This window comes from Pristiophorus japonicus, chromosome 5 (genome assembly GCF_044704955.1).
Source record: "Pristiophorus japonicus isolate sPriJap1 chromosome 5, sPriJap1.hap1, whole genome shotgun sequence".
In the NCBI taxonomy this organism is placed as follows: domain Eukaryota; kingdom Metazoa; phylum Chordata; class Chondrichthyes; family Pristiophoridae; genus Pristiophorus; species Pristiophorus japonicus.
This window is the reverse complement of record NC_091981.1, coordinates 172,744,340-172,763,768: the sequence shown is the minus strand read 5'-3', so window position 1 is coordinate 172,763,768 and position 19,429 is coordinate 172,744,340. Positions and strand designations below refer to the sequence as shown.

Genomic DNA, 19,429 nt, shown 5'->3' with positions numbered 1-19,429 from the left:
CATCGGGGAGCGGCCACAGGAGTAGCCAGCAGGAGTTCGAGAAGCGGCCCATAAAAAGACGCAACCATTGGGGAGCGGCCACAGGAGCAGCCAGCGGGAGTTTGAGGAACGGCTGGTGCAGGGGCAGGGGCAGAAGGTAAGCAAAGAAATAAAAAGAAATTGGAGTGTGATGTCACAGTCAAGCTGGTAAGTGATTGGCTGGTGGATTGGTGAGTATTTGATCTTTTTCTTCTTTTCTTATCAGTAGGAAACCTTTGGCATTGTTGCCAAATTAAGTTAATCTAAGGGTTAAGTCATGACAGGAGAGCCCAGACCCATGTCATGCTCCTCCTGTGCTATGTGGGAAATCAGTGATGCTACCAGTGTCCCTGACGACTATGTGTGCAGGAAGTGTGTCCAGCTGCAGCTCCTGACAGACCACATTGCAGCACTGGAGCTGCACATGGACTCACAATGGAGCATACGCAATGCTGAGGATGTCGTGAATAGCATGTTTAGTGAGTTGGTCACACCGCAGGTAAAGGTTAATCAGGCAGATAGGGAATGGGTGACCATCAGGCAGAGCAGTGGAAGGAAGGTAGTGCAGGGGCCCCTGCGGTCATCTCCCTCCAAAATAGATACACCATTTGGGTACTGTTGGGGAAGATGACTCATCAGGAGAAGGCAGCAGCAGTCAAGTTCATGGCACCATGAGTGGCTCTGCTGCACAGGAGGGCAGGAAAAAGAGTGGGAGAGCTATCGTGATAGGGGATTCTATTGTAAGGGGAACAGATTGGCGATTCTGCGGCCACAAACGAGACGCCAGGATGGTATGTTGCCCTCTGGTGCAAGGGTCAATGATGTCTCAGAGCGGCTGCAGCGCATTCTGGAGGGGGAGGGGGAACAGCCAGCTGTCGTGGTGCATATAGGTACCAACGATATACGTAAAAAACGGGATGAGGTCCTACAAGACGAATTTAGGGAGCTAGGAGTTAAATTAAAAAGTAGGACCTCAAAGGTAGAAATCTCAGGATTGTAACCAGTGCCACGTGCTAGTCAGAGTAGGAATTGCAGGATAGTTTAGATGAATATGTGGCTTGAGGAATGGTGCAAGGAGGAGGGATTCAAATTCCTGAGGCATTGGAACCAGTTCTGGGAGAGGTGGAACCAGTACAAACCGAATGGTCTGCACCCGGGCAGGACCGGAACCTATGTCCAAGGCAGAGTGTTTGCTAGTGCTGTTGGGGAGTGGTTAAACTAATATGGCAGGGGGATGGGAATCTGTGCAGGGAGGCAGAGGGAAGTAAAAAGGGGGCAGAAGCAAAAGGTAGGAAGGAGAAAAGCAAGAGTGGAGGGCAGAGAAATCAAAAAGGGCCACATTACAACATAATTCTAAAAGGACAAAGAGTGTTAAAAAAACAAGCCCGAAGGCTCTGAGTCTCAATGCGAGGAGGATTCATAATAAGGTGGACGAATTAACTGCGCAGATAGCTGTAAACGGGTATGATGTAATTGGGATTACGGAAACATGGCTCCAGGGTAACCAAGGCTGGGAACTCAACATCCAGGAGTATTCAATATTCAGGAAGGATAGACAGAAAGGAAAAGGAGGTGGGCTAGTGTTGATGGTTAAAGAGGAGGTTAACGCAATAGTAAGGAAGGACATTAGCTTGGATGATGTGGAATCTGTATGGGTAGAGCTACAAAACACCAAAGGGCAGAAAGCGTTAGTGGGAGTTGTGCACAGATCACCAAACAGTAGTAGCAAGGTTGGGGATGGCATCAAACAGGAAATTAGGGACATGTGCAATAAGGGTACAGCAGTTATCATGGGTGACTTTAACCTACATATTGATTAGGCTAACCAAACTGGTAGCATAGCAACATAGAAACATAGAAAATAGGTGCAGGAGTAGGCCATTCGGCCCTTCGAGCCTGCACCGCCATTCAATGAGTTCATGGCTGAACATGCAGCTTCAGTACCCCATTCCTGCTTTGTGTGGATATTGTGGAGGAGGATTTCCTGGAGTGTATAAGGGATGCTTTTCCAGACCAATATGTCGAGGAACCAACTGGAGAGCAGGCCATCCTCGACTGGGTCATATGTAGCGAGAGAGGATTAATTAGCAATCTTGTTGTGCGTGGCCCCTTGGGGAAGAGTGACCATAATATGATAGAATTCTTCATTAAGATGGAGAGTGACACAGTTAATTCAGAGACTAGGGTACTGAACTTAAAGAAAGGAAACTTCAATGGTATGAGGCGTGATTTGGCTAGGATAGACTGGCGAATGATACTTAAAGGGTTGACGGTGGATAAGCAATGGCAGGCATTTAAAGATCACATGGATGAATTACAACTATTGTACATCCCTGTCTGGTGTAAAAATAAAACAGGAAAGTTGGCTCAACTGTGGCTAACAAGGGAAATTAAGGATAGTGTTAAATCCAAGCAAGAGGCATATAAATTGGCCAGAAAAAGCAACAAACCTGAGGACTGGAAGAAATTTAGAATTCGGCAGAGGAGGACAAAGGGTTTAATTAGGAGGGGGAAAATAGAGTATGAGAGTAAGCTTTGCAGGGAACATAAAAACTGATTGCAAAAGCTTCTATAGATATGTGAAGAGAAAGAGTTTAGTGAAGACTAATGTAGGTCCCTTGCAGACAGAATCAGGCGAATTCATAATGGGAAACAAGGAAATGGCAGGCCAACTGAACAAATACTTTGGGTCTGTCTTCACTAAGGAAGGCACGAATAACCTCACGAAAATACTAGGGGACCGAGGATCTAGCGAGAAGGAGGAACTGAGGGAAATCCTTATTAGCCAGGAAATGGTGTTCGAGAAACTGATGGGATTGAAGGCCGATAAATCCCCAAGGTCTGATAGTCTGCATCCAAGAGTACTTAAGGAAGAGGCCCTAGAAGTAGTAGATGCATTGGTGGTCATTTTCCAAAATTCCATGGACTCTGGATCAGTACCTATGGATTGGAGCGTAGCTAATGTAACCCCACTTTTTAAAAAAGGAAGGAGAGAGAAAACAGGGAATTATAGACTGGTTAGCCTGACATCGGTGGTGGGGAAAATGCTAGAATCAATTATTAAAGATGTAATAGCAGCGCATTTGGAAAGCAGTGACAGGATCGGTCCAAGTCAGCATGGATTTATGAAAGGGAAATCATGCTTGACAAATCTTCTACATTTTTTTGAGGGTGTAACTAGTAGAGTGAATGAGGGAGAACCAGTGGATGTGGTGTAGTTGGACTTTCAAAAGGCTTTTGACAAGGTCCCACACAAGAGATTGGTGTGCAAAATTAAAGCACATGGTATTGGGGGTAATGTATTGACGTGGATAGAGAACTGGTTGGCAGACAGGAAGCAACAAGTGGGAAAAACTGGTCCTTTTCAGAATGGCAGGCAGTGACTAGTGGGGTGCCGTAAGGTTCAGTGCTGGGACCCCAACTATTTACAATATACATTAATGATTTGGACGAAGGAATTGAATGTAATATCTCCAAGTTTGCAGATGACACTAAGCTGAGTGGCAGTGTGAGCTGTGAGGAGGATGCCAAGAGGCTGCAGGGTAACTTGAACATGTTAGGTGAATGGGAAAATGCATGGCAGATGCAGTATAATGTGGATAAAGGTGAGGTTATCCACTTTGTTGGCAAAAACAGGAAGGCACATTATTATCTGAATGGTGACAGATTAGTAAAAGGGGAGGTGCAACGAGACCTGGGTGTCATGCTACATCAGTCACTGAAGGTCGGCATGCAGGTACAGCAGGCAGTAAAGAAAGCAAATGGCATGCTAGCCTTCATAGCGAGAGGATGAAGGCCAGGGAGGTCTTACTGCAGTTGTACAGGGCCTTGGTGAGACCATACCTTGAGTATTGTATGCAGTTTTGGTCTCTAATCTGAGGAAGGACATGCTTGCTATTGAGGGAGTGCAGCGAAGGTTCACCAGACTAATTTCCAGGATGGCAGGACTGACATATGAAGAAAGATTGGATCGGCTAGGCTTATACTCATTGGAATTTAGAAGAATGAGAGGGGATCTCATAGAAACATATAACATTATGACGGGACTGGACAGGTTAGATGCAGGAAGAATGTTCCCAATGTTGGGGAAGCCCAGAACCAGGGGTCACAGTCTAAGGATAAGGGGTAAGTCCATATAGGACCGAGATGAGGAGAAACTTTTTCACCCAGAGAGTGATGAACCTGTGGAATTCTCTACCACAGAAAGTTGTTGAGTCCAGTTTGTTGGATATATTCAAGAGGGAGTTTGATGTGGCCCTTCCGGCTAAGGGGATCAGGGGGTATGGAGAGAAGGCGGGAGTGGAGTACTGAGGTTGAATGATCAGCCATGATCATATTAAATGGCGGTGCAGGCTCGAAGGGCCGAATGGCCTTCTCATGTTTCTATGAGATGAAGCATTTCAGCGAGGAGGATTGAGAAGAGCGTTGGTGTGATGACACAGCCTTGCATGACCCTGCTCTGTATTGGGTCTGTGGTGGATCTGTTGGTAAGGATCACAGCTTGCATGTCACCGTGAAGCAGGTGGAAGATGGTGACAAATTTTTGAGAGGGACACTCCATAATCCCTCACAGTTGACAGAGTTGAAGGCCTTTGTGGGGTCAAAGAAGGTCAGTTTAACGTCTCATATGAAAGATGGCACCTCCAACAGTGCAGCACTCCCTCAGCACTGCATTGAAATGTCAGGCTAGATTTTTGTGCTCAAGTCTCTGGAGTCAGAGACAAGAGTCACCACTGAGCCACGGCTGACACTTTAATATTAATCATAGGCTGGGGATACATAATTTCTTGATATGCTTTCCTGGTATGCTTCATGAGGAAAATATAAGTTGTAGTGACTTAGGTAAATATGAAATTGTGATGCCATTACAAACTAAAGAGTCTTTTGTTCTCCCTATTTGCATATGATGAATACTTTAGTAGTCTAAACATTTACATAAACAATGAGCTGCTGAAGGACATCAGCAGATAGGTTTAACTCAAAAATGCCATCGTTAGTCAAACCCACGAAATATGTGAACCAACATGTTAACTATATGAAAATGCTGCTGTTTAACATAAGGATCTATAATATTTCATTGTTGGGTGAGATTGATGTAATCAAACTAAACAAAGGAAAATATTGTTCTGTCAGATCATAATAATGTCTGTGTTTTTATTCAAAGATGCAACTTTTAACATTTTATAATATAACATTAAAGATGCTATATAAAGCAAGATGTTATTTACGCTCATAATACATCAGAGAAGCAAGCTCAATAAAAAAATATGCAGAGGAGAACTGAAAAAGGAAACAAAAAGGGGCAAAGAGAGTGTACAAGAATAGATTAGTGATAACATAAAAAAGAATCCTAAAGTCTATTATGAACATATATAGTAAAAGGGCAGCCAAAGGAAAAGTGGATCTAATTAGGGATGAAAAAGGATGAAATCTTGTGGAGGCAGAGGACATAGTTGAGGAACTAAATGTGTACTTTGCCTCTGTCTTCACTAAAGCAAAGAATGCTACCAATGTCACTGTAAATGAGAACGTAGTAGAGAAATTGGACTGGATAAAAATAGATAAAGAGGTACTTAAAAGGTTGGCAGTGCTCAAAGTAGAAAAGTCACCCTCGATTGCTGAGGGAAGGAAGGGAGAAGATAACGCAGGCTCCAGCTGCAATCTTCCAATCCTCCTCAGATATGGGAGCGGTGGCAGAGGACTGGAGGGTATCAAATGTTTAAAAAAGGGAAAGGATAAACCCGGCAATTGCAGGCCAGTCAGCATAACGTTGATCGTGGGAAACTTTTGAGACAATAATCCGAGACAAAACTGTCACTTGGAAAAATATGGGTCAATAAGTGACAGCCAAATGGATTTGGTGAAGGCAAATCGTGTTTGACTAACTTGATTTAGAGTTCTGTGGTGAATTAATGGAGAGGGTTGATGAAGCTAGTGCGGCTAATGTAGTGGCGAAAGGTTGCTTTTCAGATTGGATGAAGGTATGTATTGGTGTCCCCCAGGGGTCAGTATTAGGACCACTGCTCATTTGAATATATATTCATGACCTGGACTTGGATATATAGGGCATAATTTCAAGGTTTGCAGATGACACGAAACTCGGAAATATAGTAACCAGTGAGGTAGGATAATAAGACTCCAGGTGGTCACAAATTGATGAAATGGGCAGACACATGCCGATGCAATTTAATGCAGAAAAGTGTGAAGTGATTCCTTTTGGTAGAAAGAATGAAGAGAGGCAATATAAACAAAATGGTACAATTTTAAAGGGGGTGCAGGAACAGAGAGACATGTATGTACACAAATCTTTGAAGATGGCAGGACAAGTTGAGAAGACTGTTACAAAAAACACATGGGATCCATGGCTTTATAAACGGAGGTATAGAGTACAAAAGCAAAGGAAGTTATGCAAGACCTTTATAAATCACTCCAGCTGGTGTATTGTGGCCAATTCTGGGGACTACATTTTTGGAAGGTTGTCAAGGCCTTAGAGAGGGTGTGGAGGAGGTTTACCAGAATGGTACCAGGGATACAGTTACATTGCAAGACTAGAGAAGCTGGGATTGTTCACCTTAGAACAGAGAAGGTTAAGGGGAGGTTCAGAGGTGTTCAAAATCATGAAGGGTTTTGATAGAGCAAGTAAGGAAACCAATATCACATTGCGACTTACAGGTGAAACTGGTACTGCAGATACATATGCACAGTTTTAAAATGATTTACACCTCTATAAGCGTTTGTAATGTATTTTCAAATGAATTGTTGTGATTTGCCCAGTAATTTTAATGTGTTATCGATGTTTCAATACTTGGGCACATCTGCTGTGGTTATATAAAGATTTATCTGTCACATGGTAGTTTGGGAAGGAATGATATGTTGATGAACATACTAACATGGTAAATTGCAATATCATCATCAAAGGCAGTCCCTCGAAATCGAGAAAGATTTGCTTCCACTCTAAAAGTGAGTTCTTAGGTGACTCAACAGTCCAATACGGGAATTACAGCCTCCGTCACTCTTGGAACAGACAGGCGTTGAAGGAAAGAGTGGGTGGGGAGTCTGGTTTGCCGCACGCTCCTTCCGCTGCCTGCGCTTGTTTTCTGCATGCTCTCGGCAACGAGACTCGAGGTGCTCAGCACCCTCCCGGATGCTCTTCCTCCACTTAGGGCGGTCCTTGGCCAGGGACTCCCAAGTGTCGGTGGGGATGTTGAATTTTATCAAGGAGGTTTTGAGGGTGTCCTTGAAATGTTTCCTCTGCCCACCTGGGGCTCGCTTGCTGTGTAGGAGTTCGGAGTAGTGCACTTGCTTTGGGAGTCTTGTGTCAGGCATGTGAACAATGTGGCCAGCCCAACGTCTGTCTTCCCAGGGGATTTGCAGGATCTTGCGGAGACATTGTTGGTGGTATTTCTCCAGCGATTTGAGTTGTCCACTGTATATGGTCCACATCTCTGAGCCATACAGGAGGGCAGGTATCACTACAGCCCTGTAGACCATAAACTTGGTGCCAGATTTGAGGGCCTGATCTTCGAACACTCTCTTCCTCAGTGTCATGTATGTACTTTTGGGATCACTAGCCACTAGATGGTGTCACTGTTGGAAGCCATTGGGCTGCACGCACTGGTGTGCAGCCCAAGTATAAAAGGCCAGCCATTTTGTATATTAGTCACTTTGGGCCTTAATAAAGCAGAGCCAAGGTTATACCTCTTGGAGTTAAACAGTACTCAATCTAACAGTTATTGCATACACAACCCTCAGGTGGCCGAAGGCTGCACTGGCACACTAGAGGCAGTGTTGAACCTCTTTGTCGATATCTGCTCTTGCTGGTAATAGGCTCCCGAGGTATGGAAAGTGGTCCACGTTGTCCAGGGCCACACCGTGGATTTTGATGACTTGGGGGGGGGGGGGGGGCAGTGCTGCATGGCGGGTTCAGGTTGGTGGAGGACCTTTGTCTTATGGATGTTTAGTGTAAGACCCATGCTTTCATGCACCTCGGTGAAGATGTTGACTATGACTTGGAGTTCACCCTTTGAATGTGCGGACGACACTTGCTGTAGCTCGACAACAGAGGATGGGACAGTCTTGGATCTAGCCTGGAGGCGACAAAGGTTGAACAGGTTCCCACTGGTTCTATAGTTTTGTTCCACTCCAGCAGGGAGCTTGTTGAGTGTGAGGTGGAGCATGGCAGCGAGGAAGATCGAGAAGAGGGTTGACGTGATGATGCAGCCCTGCTTGACCCCTGTCCGGACATGAATTTGGTTTATGGAGTATCCGTTGGTAAGGATCACAGCTTGCATGTCGTTGTGGAGCAGGCGGAGGATGGCGACAAACTTTTGAGGGCAGCCGAAACGGAGAAGGATGCTCCATAGTCCCTTGTGGTTAACAGTGTCAAAGGCCTTTGTAAGGTCAAAGAAGGCCATGTACAAGGGTTGGTGCTGTTCCCTGCATTTCTCTTGCAGTTGTCGCACTGTAAAGATCATGTCCGTTGAACCCCGTAGTGGATGGAATCTGCACTGTGACTTCAGGAGGAGCTCCTCAGCCACAGGGGGAAGACGGTTGAGGAGGATTCTAGCGATGACCTTCCGATTTGCTGATCAGGGAGATTCCTCTGTAGTTACCACAGTCGGACTTGTCCCCTTTTTTAAAGATGGTTACGATTACTGCATCTCTGAGATCTCCCGCCATGCTCTCCTCCTTCCAGATGAGAGATGAGGTTATGCATTTGTGCCAATAGTACCTCTCTGCCATACTTTAGTGCCTCAGCGGGGATTCCATCCGCTCCCGATGCCTTGTTGTTCTTGAGCTGATGGATGGCCTTTTCTACCTCGTGCAGGGCTGGGGTTTTGCTGAGATGGTGGCAGATAGCATGCTGCGGGATAGAGTCGAGGATACTCGTGTCAAAGGCAGAGTCTCGGTTAAGGAGATCTTCGAAGTGCTCCTTCCAGCAGGTCCTGACTGCCTCAGTGTCCATGATGAATATCTCCCTGTTCTTGGCCAGCAGTGGGGTGGGGCCTTGGGTGCTTCGGCCATAGGTGGACTTGACTGCGGTGAAGAATCCTCGCACGTCATGGCTGTCGACCAGCTGCTGAATCTCCTAATATGGTAAATTGCAATACAAGTCTAAGGCAAGCATCATGGAATGAGAAGCAGATAATCTGATGGCCAAACCAAATGATTCAAGATTTTACATCTCAGTAGACTAAAAGCTGAAGTGTATTTCCCTCACGAAACACACTTGGATTAGATCAAATCAGGAAAATTAGGTAAGACGTGGATCGAACAGGTTGGCTGACGTGAAAAAATTTAAATATTAATGCTGGTACATTTATGCTGAAGTTGTTCTTGAGACATATTGTTGGGGCACAGTAAATGCAGATTTACTATACATCTGTGTGCGCTAATCTGGACCCATATGTGCTTGATGCTGACAATGGATGGCCAAAGTAAAAATATTTTGCATTTCTGTTTCACTTTGATAAGCACAAGTTCTGTGCATATATCATACACTTCATGGATGAAATGTATATAACTTTTGGCTTTTCAAATTACAGCATGCAACTTAACATAAAAGTGCAATTTTGTGGCACAATGCACACATCATCCTTAATTTTGTTACAGTGTAATTCCCTGGACTTAAGCAGTCAACTTCCTTCCTTTTACTGTGCCTGAGTCACTCAGCGAACCCCAATTTGGACAACCATCACAAAGAACACTGGGAGCCTAGACACAAATAAGTTGCTGAAAAAGATGTAAATGGAGGGGCCTTCTCGTACTTGGGACTGAAGCACAACCTAGTGCTGTTGATGGGATACCCTAGTTTAAAAAAATAACCTTTCCTCCCAGCATTGTTCTCTCACCATTCTGTCCACCCACAACTCCACTGTTTCTCCTTCATCTGCTCTTCTGCTATCAGGTAAAATTGCTGGTATTCCAAAGCCCATCATTGGTTGCTGGTGCCCAAAATGCTGGTGCCCAATGCTTCTGTTATGGGCAATGTGCCACGAGTGTCAAAAATATTTAAATTGCTTTATTGAGTGTAATCAACTTATTTCTGCATAGATACGTGTAGTGAATGGTTGTATTATTGGCTCATTTAACTTATTCTCTTCTCACACTGACCACAAACTTAAAAAAAAAGTTTCTTTTGTTTGCTGCTGGATCTTGGGTGTCACTGGCAAGGCCATGTTTATTACCTATCCCGAGTTGTCATGAAAAGGTGGTGGTGGACTTTCTTCTTGGTTTGTAGTCATTGTTTTTACAACTGTGTAGCTGACTAGGCCACGTCAGAGGGCATTAACCACGTCGTGGAACTGGAATCATATGTAGGCCAGACTAGTTATTGCTGCAGGTTCCATTCTCTGAAAGACTTGCAATGATATAGTGCTTTTCATGACCTCAGGGCATCTCAAAGCACTTTACGGCCAATGAAGTACTTTTGAAGTGTAGTCACTGTTGTAATGTAGGAAACATGGCAGCAATTTTCACACAGCAAGCTCCCACAAACAGCAATGTGATAATGGCCAAGTAATCTGTTATTAGTGCTGATGGTTGAGGAATAAATGGCCAGGATACCGGGGATAACTACACTGCTCTTCTACATCCACCCGAGAGAGCAGACTGGAGCCTCGGTTTAACGTCTCATTTGAAAGACGGCACCTCTGACAGTGCAGCACTCGCTCAGAACTGGAGTGCACTCCACAGCACTCGCACTGGAGTGTCAGCCTAGATTTTTGTGCTCAAGTCTCTGAAGTGGGACTCAGAGGTGAGTGAGCACGGCTGCAAATCCTTCCCTGATCCTGTGATACTAACTGGTGAATCAGTTGGGTTTTTATGGCAATCTGGTAGCGTTCGTGGTATTTTTTTGTTCTGGTGCTAAATCATAAATGATCGGATTTATTAAATCTTACTGCCTCAATTTGCGATGGGATTTAATTCTCCTCTTCGCAACGGTATCGCGCCAGGGCAGGACTTTCACCAGCTTTTATTTCAGCTCCGAGTACTAAACCTTTTCACTTTTTATTCCTGAGAAAGATCACGGAATAACAGACCGGCCTTTCCAGTACCCTGTTGCAGTGCAGTCTTTGCGCCGGCTGTAGCAGGGATTGAAGCAGGCAGTACCTTTCTGAAGGTGAGAACGAAGCCAAGGTGCATGTTGCCACCGAGTGCATTGGGGAGTTAGAGCAGCTGCGGGTTGGAGCGAACCTTTCCCTGACCTGAGCCTGAGCAGCGGGATAACAAATGAAAGAAGCCAGTGACTGTTGAGTGAATTGGCAAAGCTCCACCCACTCCGCGCCGCGGAGCTCCGTCTACAGGCCCCGTCCGTCAAACGCCCGTCTCTAGGCAACGGCTCACCATTCGGCGGGCTTCCGCTAGTGGGCCCGCCCACTCCCGTTTCTAGGTGACGACAGTGGCAGCATTTCCGGGAGCGGCCAGAGTTTTCCCAAATAAAGTTGGAAGCGGGACATGAGAGCACGGCTAGAGCCGGGGCGGAGCGGTAGCAAGGCCACCAGTTGAGGGCTGGCGAGTCCGGCCCGGGGTTTAGGCGGAGCTCGGTGAGCGCAGGCCTTCCCCCGACTCTCGGGCAGCGGCAGGAGCTGATGGTGGCGGTGTGAAGCCCCGGCACTCGGCTCCCCCGCCACCCCCCCTAGTCCCGGCCCCTGTGCTGGGGGCTCGGCCCGCGTCCCCCGGGGAGGGGGCTGGTGCTTACAGCTGTTGCCGCTGCTCTCGGGACGATGCTGCTGGGCAGGCGGCGGCGCTCCCGGCCGCTACTGCTGCTCTTTTGCGCCATGGTGGCCGTGGGCTTCGTGATTCTCAGCCGCAGCGGGCAGAGTGACGACGAGCAGGAAGCCGAGCGCCGGGGCCTCGCTGGTGGAGGTTACGGCGGCAAGTCGGAGAGTTTCGGGTACTCCGAGTATGAGCAGTTACAGAGACCGGTTTATGAGAAACCTCCGCTGGACCTGAACGCGCTCGGCGAGCTGGGCAGGGCGGTCCACCTCAACCTGGAGGGCGACGAGAAGAGGAAGGAGGAGGAGAGCGTCGGCAAGCATCAGATCAATATCTATGTGAGCGACAGGATCTCACTGCGTCGCCGGCTGCCCGAGAGATGGAACCCGCTGTGAGTAGGGAGCGGCGGGAACTCGCATCGACACAACACCCCTCCGAACAGCAACCCGTCCCTGAGGCCGCTCCCCCCCCCCCCCTTCTTGAATAATAGCAACTTGCATTTATATTGCACCGTTAACATAGTAACGAGTCCCAAGGTGCTTCACAGGAGAGTTATCAAACAGAATTTGACACCAAGCCATGAGATATTCGAGCAGATGATGAAAAACTTGGCGACAGAGTTAGGTTGTAAGGAGCATCTTAAAGTAGGAAAAAGGGGCGGAGAGATTTAGGGAAGCAATTCCAGTGCTTGGGGTTGTGGCAGCCAAAGGCACGGCCACCAATTATCGGGGATGCGCAAGAGTCCAGAATTGGAGGAGCACAGATCTCTCGGAGGGTTGTGGCGTTCGAGGAGATTAGAGAGAAGGAACGGCAAGGCTATGGAGAGATTTGAAAACAAGGATAAATTGAGGCGTTGCTCCGGCTGGTGCCAGTTTAGGTCCGCACAGGGAAGGGTGAATGGAACTTGGTGCGAGTTTGGTCACGGGCAGCAGAGTTTTGGAGCAGCTGAAGCTCATGGAGTGTGGAAGATGGGAGACTGGCCAGGAGTGTGTTGGAATAGTCAAGTCTGGAGGTAACAAAGGCATGGATGAGGGTTTCAGCAGCAGATAACCTGGGTCAGGGGTGGAGATGGGTGATCTTGGAGGTGGAAGTAGGCGGTCTTAGTGATGGTGTGGATGTGTGGTTGGAATCTCATCTCGGGGCAAAATACAACAGCGAGGTTGCAAACAGTCTGATTGAGCTTCATAGTTGCCGAGGAAAAGTATAGTCGGTAACAAGGGAACAGTGTTTGTGGCTGGGACTGGCTTCAGTCTTTCCAATATTTAGTCGGAGGAAATTTCTGCTTTGGAGAGGTTGAGAGAGGTGGTGGTGAGGTAGAGCTGGGTGTCGTCCATGTACATGCTCCGCAACACCCCTCCTTCCTCAATAGTCCACAACACCCTTCCTTCGTCAATACGCCACAGTTCACCTTGTTCAATATTCCCCATAAATGCCATCTTCCTCGATACTCTGCACAACTGTCTGCACACCAACACAGGCTGTCTGTCTGCATCTATATATAGCAACCTTTAGTCATGACCAATTAATGTATTGGGGAAAATCCACTGAAACGTAAATCATTTAAATCAGCCGTGTTGTTAAGGGGATTATTCAAGACCGGTTGTTCTCCCGTAACATTGATCATTGAGAAAAGTTAATTAAAATTGTGATTGAAAACTGAACTGTAAGGGAGGGTGTGGGGGAGGGGAGGGAGAGAGTTTACTGATCTGTCTTGAGTCTAGAAACTTTCCCTCAGAAACATGTGAAATCTGTTTTCACTTGTTACTTCATCATTGTGTTTATTATATCCAATGAAAAATGAGATTAATCGACAGCCTTCCAGTCTAATTGCTGATCAGTACTTTGTAAAGACATAATAAAATTGATTAAATCCTGGAATATGACATTTACCAGATTTTCTCGATGTAGGAAGTTTACAATACATGTCTAAATTGGCAAAAGTTGATCATGGTATGCCAGCTGATATGGTAATTTATAATCTGATCATTATACCAAAGATTGAAAGACTTGCATTTATAGAACATGTCTTGATATTCCAAAGCACTTTAGAGCCAATGAAGTACTTTTGAAGTGTAGTCACTATTGTAATGTAGCATAGAAGGCAGCCAAATTGCCCCACAGCAACGTTCCACAAATGGCAGAGATGACCAGAAAATGTGTTTTCAATGGTGCGAGTTGACTGCTTAATATAGGATAGAACACCAGGAGAACTCCTCAGCTCTCTTTCAAATAGTGCCATTAGATGTTTAAGGTCCACCTGAGAAGGCAGACAGGCTCTCGGTTTAACCTCTCATCCGAAAGATGACACTTCCCACATGTCAGTTTAGTTTATGTGCTCAAGTCTCTGGGGTGGGACTTGAACCGCAAACTTCTGACTTGGAGGTGAGGGTGCTACCACTGAGGCGAGGCTGAAACAATGTATTATATCAGTAAGGAATCCACAAGTTTTTGATATACATTGTATTTATACCCCATATATATGTTTACCAGTAAACCTGTGTTTCATAATGGGAGTTTTTAATGGCTCTTTTTCAGGAGTTAGGATGGTTTTGGCTAAACATCGGAGGGTTAAGCTCAGAAGGCGGCCCATCAAGCCCGTGCTGACCCTTAGCTAGTCTCATGCCCCTGCCCTTTCCCTGTAGCCCTGCAATTTGTTTTCCCTTTAGATATTTTTCCAACTCCCTTTTGAAAGGTAAAATTGAGTCTGCCTCCACCACCCTTTCAGGCAGTGCATTCCAGATCGTAACCACTTGCTGTTACGAGTTTTTTCTTGCATCGCCTTTGGTTTTCTGCCAATCATCTTAAATCTGTCTTCTCTGGCTCTCTATCCTTCTGCCAATAGGAACAGTTTCTCTCCATCTACTCTGTTTAGACCCCTCATGATTTTGAACACCTCTATCACATATCCTCTCAATCTCCTCTGCTGGGACATAAGAACTAGGAGCAGGAATAGGCCACCTGGCCCCTCGAGCCTGCTCCGCCATTTAATAAGATCATGGCTGATCTGATCAAGGACTTGGCTCCACTTCCCTGCTTGCTCCCCATAACCATTTATTCCCTTATCGATCAAAAATCTGTGTCTCTGCCTTAAATATATTCAATGACTCAGGCTCCACAGCTCTCTGGGGCAGAGAATTCCATAGATTTACAACCCTCAGAGAAGAAATTCCTCCATCTCAGTTTTAAATGGGCAGTCCCTTATTCTGAGACGGTATCTCCTAGTTTTAGTTTCCCCCTACGAGTGGAAATATCCTCTGCATCCACCTTGTCAAGCCCCCCTCTTTATCATATAAGTTTCATTAAGATCACCTCTCATTCTTCTGAACTCCAATAAGTATAGGCTCAACCTATCTTCAAAAGTCAACCCCCTCATCACCGGAATCAACCTAGTGAACTTTCTCTAAACAGCCTCCAATGCAAGTCTAACCTTCCTTAAATACGGAGACCAAAACTGTACGCAGTACTCCAGGTGAGGCCTCACCAATACCTTGTACAGTTGGAGGAGGACTTCTCTGTTTTTATACTCTATTCCCCCTTGCAATAAAGGCCAACATTCCATTTGCCTTCCTGATTACTTGCTGTACCTACATACTCACTTTTTGTGTTACATGCGCAAGGACCACCAGGTCCCTTTGTACCGCAGCACTTTGCAATTTTTCTCTGTTTAAATTATAATTTGCTTTTTTATTTTTTAATGCCAAAGTGGATAACTTCGCATTTTCCCACATTATACTCCACCTGCCAAATTTTTGCCCATTCACTTAGCCTGTCTATGGGCTCAAATTTCCCCAGGAGTTGCCCTGCTTTTTTTGGAGCAAGTAGCTTTTTTTGGAGTAACTTAAAAATCGCAAATTTCCCCATTCCAGTGTAAGTTAGTTTAGTTTTTTTTCTCCAAAAGGGGGCATGACCAGCCACTTGTGCCTGTTTTGGCCATGGAAGCAAATTTGGCCAGCTAAAAGTTACTCCAAACTAACTGAGGCCAGTGTATGTGGCCACTTTTGTAGGCACAGAAAAACTTTACCTACATTTAAGAAATCAGCGTAGGTAGCCATAGATAAGTGGGGTGGGTGGGGGGGGGGGGGGAGGAGGAGATGAGTTAAAGGATTCGAAAGCACGAAACACCTTCACAGCATCAGCACAACATTAAAACAACTTCAGCACAACATCTTCATGACATCATCAAAAAGTAAATGAAAGATAAATCAGCTGCTGAAAATAGAACAGTCCTGCCTTGCCGATTGCAGAATGCACCGGCTAACACTTCGGCCAGGACTAGGGGTGGCAGGCATGCATGACTGTGGGGTGGAGGGGAGAGGAAGGGAGGGAAGGAAGGAAGAAAGAGTAGGAGAGGAGAGGAGAGGAGAGGAGAGGAGAGGAGAGGAGAGGAGAGGAGAGGCTCGTGTGGGGGGGGGGAAGGATAGGGGGGGGGGTATATGGGGGGTGCTCGGAGTGGGGGTGTGTGTGTGTGGGGGGGATGTGCTCTGGGTGGGTGTGTGTGTTGCGGGGGGGGGGGGGGGTCGGGGTGGGTGTGTGTGTTGGGGGTTGCTCGGGTGGGTGGGTGTGTGTGTTGGGGGGGGGGGGGGGGGGGTGCTTGGGGTGGGTGTGTGTGTTGGGTGGGTGTGTGTGTTTGGGGGGGGGATGCTCGGGGTGGGTGAGTGTGTGTGTGTTGGGGGGGGGGGGGTTGCTCGTGGTGGGTGTGTGTGTTGGGGGGGGTGCTCGAGGTGGGTGTGTGTGTTGGGGGGGTGCTCGGGGTGGGTGTGTGTTGGGGGGGGGGGTGGGTGCTCGGGGTTGGGGGGGGTGGAGGAGACGTGGTGGGGCTCGGGGTGGGAGTGGGGGAGTGCGGCTTGGGACTGGGGCAGGGGGGTTGCTGGGGCCAGGCTCGACGGGGGCAGGGTGGGGGGCTCGGCTGGGGGGCTGTGGCGGAAAGATTTACGAGAATGATTCCATTATTATGAATGCGAACCCCCCCCAAAAAAAAACATTAATAAAAGATAGAAAAAATACACTACATATTTAACATTAATTTAAATTCGTTATTTATATATTAAAAAAAATATTTCCAATTTTTAAAAGTTTTTTAAATTATGCTTTAAAATAAATTTAATATAGTTGACAGGGTTTATAAAAATAAGATGTTTTTTATATATTTTTTTATGTTTTAAGTGTGTTTTAAAACTCTTACGTCTGTAAAAGTAGGCTATGCACCTGTTTTTATCAGGCGCAAGAGTTTTCAGGACATTTGCTGGGCAAGATATGGGTAAATACCACAATCTTGCCCATACAAATGTCCTGGTCTGCCGAGATCGGAAAGGCCGTTTTTCAGCACGTGTGCATGGCTAGGATCTCTTGAGAGTTTTAAGCCCTGATATAATTGTTCCTTAAGCACAGCTGAGTAGCATATTAGTCTTGACTGACATGGAAAGCACTGGACATGATATGAATGAAAGTATGTATATAACATGATTCAAACTGAACTGATAATGAAGTTTCCTGGTACTCTGACCTTATATGTACTATATGTTGAGTAATCGATTTCTGAGGGTGATTGCAAGGTAAAGATCTAATGGAAAGGCTCACCCATTTTGCCAAATTAAAGAGCAATGCTTGACTGGTTTGTCAGTTATCTGGATACCAAAAGTATATCTTAATTTCAAAATTAGTGCGCTTTCATTTTATATGGGGTTTTATTCTAGTTTGGATGTTGGCAGTGGTTAGCACAAACAGCAACTGTCAGTGTGCTCTTTTCTTGATGTCATGATGTTGATCAGGAGGGTTAACAATTATGATCTTGACCAAATGTACAATTGAGCCTCGAGCAAGACATTAAAGGAGTTTAGTGCAATATTCTGACAACGCTGACAATACAGTTGTGGCCGCCTCTGTATGTAGTCAGCTCACTTGTGATGCAATCCTAGATATCGTTCACAGACACAATTTTGGAGGCGAGGGAAACTGGATAAATGACTTGAAAGGAACACGGGTCCACGAGATTGAGAATTGCATTTAGCAATGGACCAGTGACAATGGAATGCAACAGTTGCAAGAAATGCTTGCTTATTTGGTTAACATTCTGGTTCATTAGACCAAGACAGTTGAGCTTGGCTATCTTTCAACTTTCTCCCAGTCAATAAATTGAATTTTATCTTGAATTATTTCCAAAGATACATAAGTAACACAGTCCATAATTATGTAGGTTCTTCCGTTCAATAAGTAGATCTTATTAGTCCACACACTATTAAAGTGTGACTTTTGTTGATAATGTACAGGCAGACCTTTGTTTCTAGGATTTTAACAGTCCAGTAGCTTTTACTGAAGAGCAGCCTGACTTTTATGTGAGCTATTTGCTTAACAGCCTTAACTTTGAACTCTTGAGAAACGTCTGTAAAATTCTTCATCCTGGATCCTGTTTTTAAAAAAAAAATTCTAAATGTTAGTCTGTACATTGTGTATCTAGTTAAGCTTTGAGTTCAGAGTGGTCTTGCATGTGCTGTGCATCTTTTGGGCAATGTTAAATGCTTGAGTGACATTATGCAGGAGGTTGTTGGAGTAGATTGCTGGTTGTGGTTCGATGAAGCAAGTAAATGGCTGGGTGCTCCACATAGTCAAAAACTTCCCTCTCGTCCACTTCCCCATCTGAGAGATTCAATGCCACACAGTCTTTTGCTGCTCTGTTTACCTCTCTTATGGGTTGGTCTTTTGTTTGAATATTGCCGTAGTCCTTTCACTTCACCTTCACCTGTTTCTCGAGCCACTTTTGGAGTGCCCTGAAATAATTTGCAATGAAGCAGCATTTGGTTGAAAGTTCGGCTCATCTTCAATTCAGTACTAAGTGATAACAGTGTAGTAAAACATTAGACTCCATGGCAGTACTTTGCGTTTTCATGCTATGAGGCAGCTGTTGCTGTTCACAAGAGAAAGCTGATGAATACAACTTTTTAAAAACTTCCCTGGGATATCCTTTAAGACCTGTTGTGGTCTTTGAAGATATTAAGGGGAACTGAAAGGGTAAATAGAAACTATTTCCACTCGTTAGCAATGTAGGACTGGGGGACATAACTTACAAATTACAAATTCAGGAGTGAAGCTCAGAAGCTATAAAAGTTCGGAACTGTTCTGTAAAATGTAGTTGATGCTAGGCCAGTTAATTTTAAATCTGAGATTGGTAGATTTCTGTTATCCAAAGGAATGAAGGGATATGGGGCAAAAGCAGGTTTATGGAGTAAGGTCACATCAGCATTGAATGGTGGAAGAGACTCTAGGGGCTAAATGGCCTACTCCTGTTCCTATATACCCAAATTCCTGTATAATGTTTGACCTGCAAATTCCTAATACTGATGTATTGTGGAATTGTTTTATCTGTTACCTTTTTGAACACAAAGTTTACTTCACTTCTAGGGGTGAAATTAGGAGAATCTTTTTTAACACCATAAGTTATGATCTGGAATGCACTGCCTAAAAGGGTGATGGATGCTGATTCAATTGTAACTTTTGAAAGGGTATTTGAGAGATCACCCCCCTTTGCCAAGTGCATCACCATCCAGTGCGTGTGTGTATTTTATGACCATAAGTAACTAAATGCTATCTAGAGGAGGGCGTATGCATATTGTGCAATATGAACAGTTGCGAGGAGAATTAAAATTTTATCTAAAGCTTGTTCATATCTGGCTTCTGATCTGAGTGTTTGGCATTTGTG

The 19,429-nt window shown here is 45.4% G+C and overlaps 1 protein-coding gene across 2 annotated transcripts in view; it reads left to right on the top strand.

The window, feature by feature from the left end:
• The first annotated feature begins 11,420 nt into the window (after positions 1–11,420).
• galnt12 (UDP-N-acetyl-alpha-D-galactosamine:polypeptide N-acetylgalactosaminyltransferase 12) overlaps positions 11,421–19,429 on the top strand; it is a 98,988-nt gene continuing 90,979 nt past the window's right edge. For both annotated transcript variants that reach the window (XM_070881089.1, XM_070881088.1), the window contains exon 1: positions 11,421–12,127. In XM_070881089.1, the coding sequence (XP_070737190.1) occupies positions 11,745–12,127 (383 nt within the window). In that variant the 5' untranslated portion in view covers positions 11,421–11,744. The remainder of the gene's footprint in view (positions 12,128–19,429) is intronic.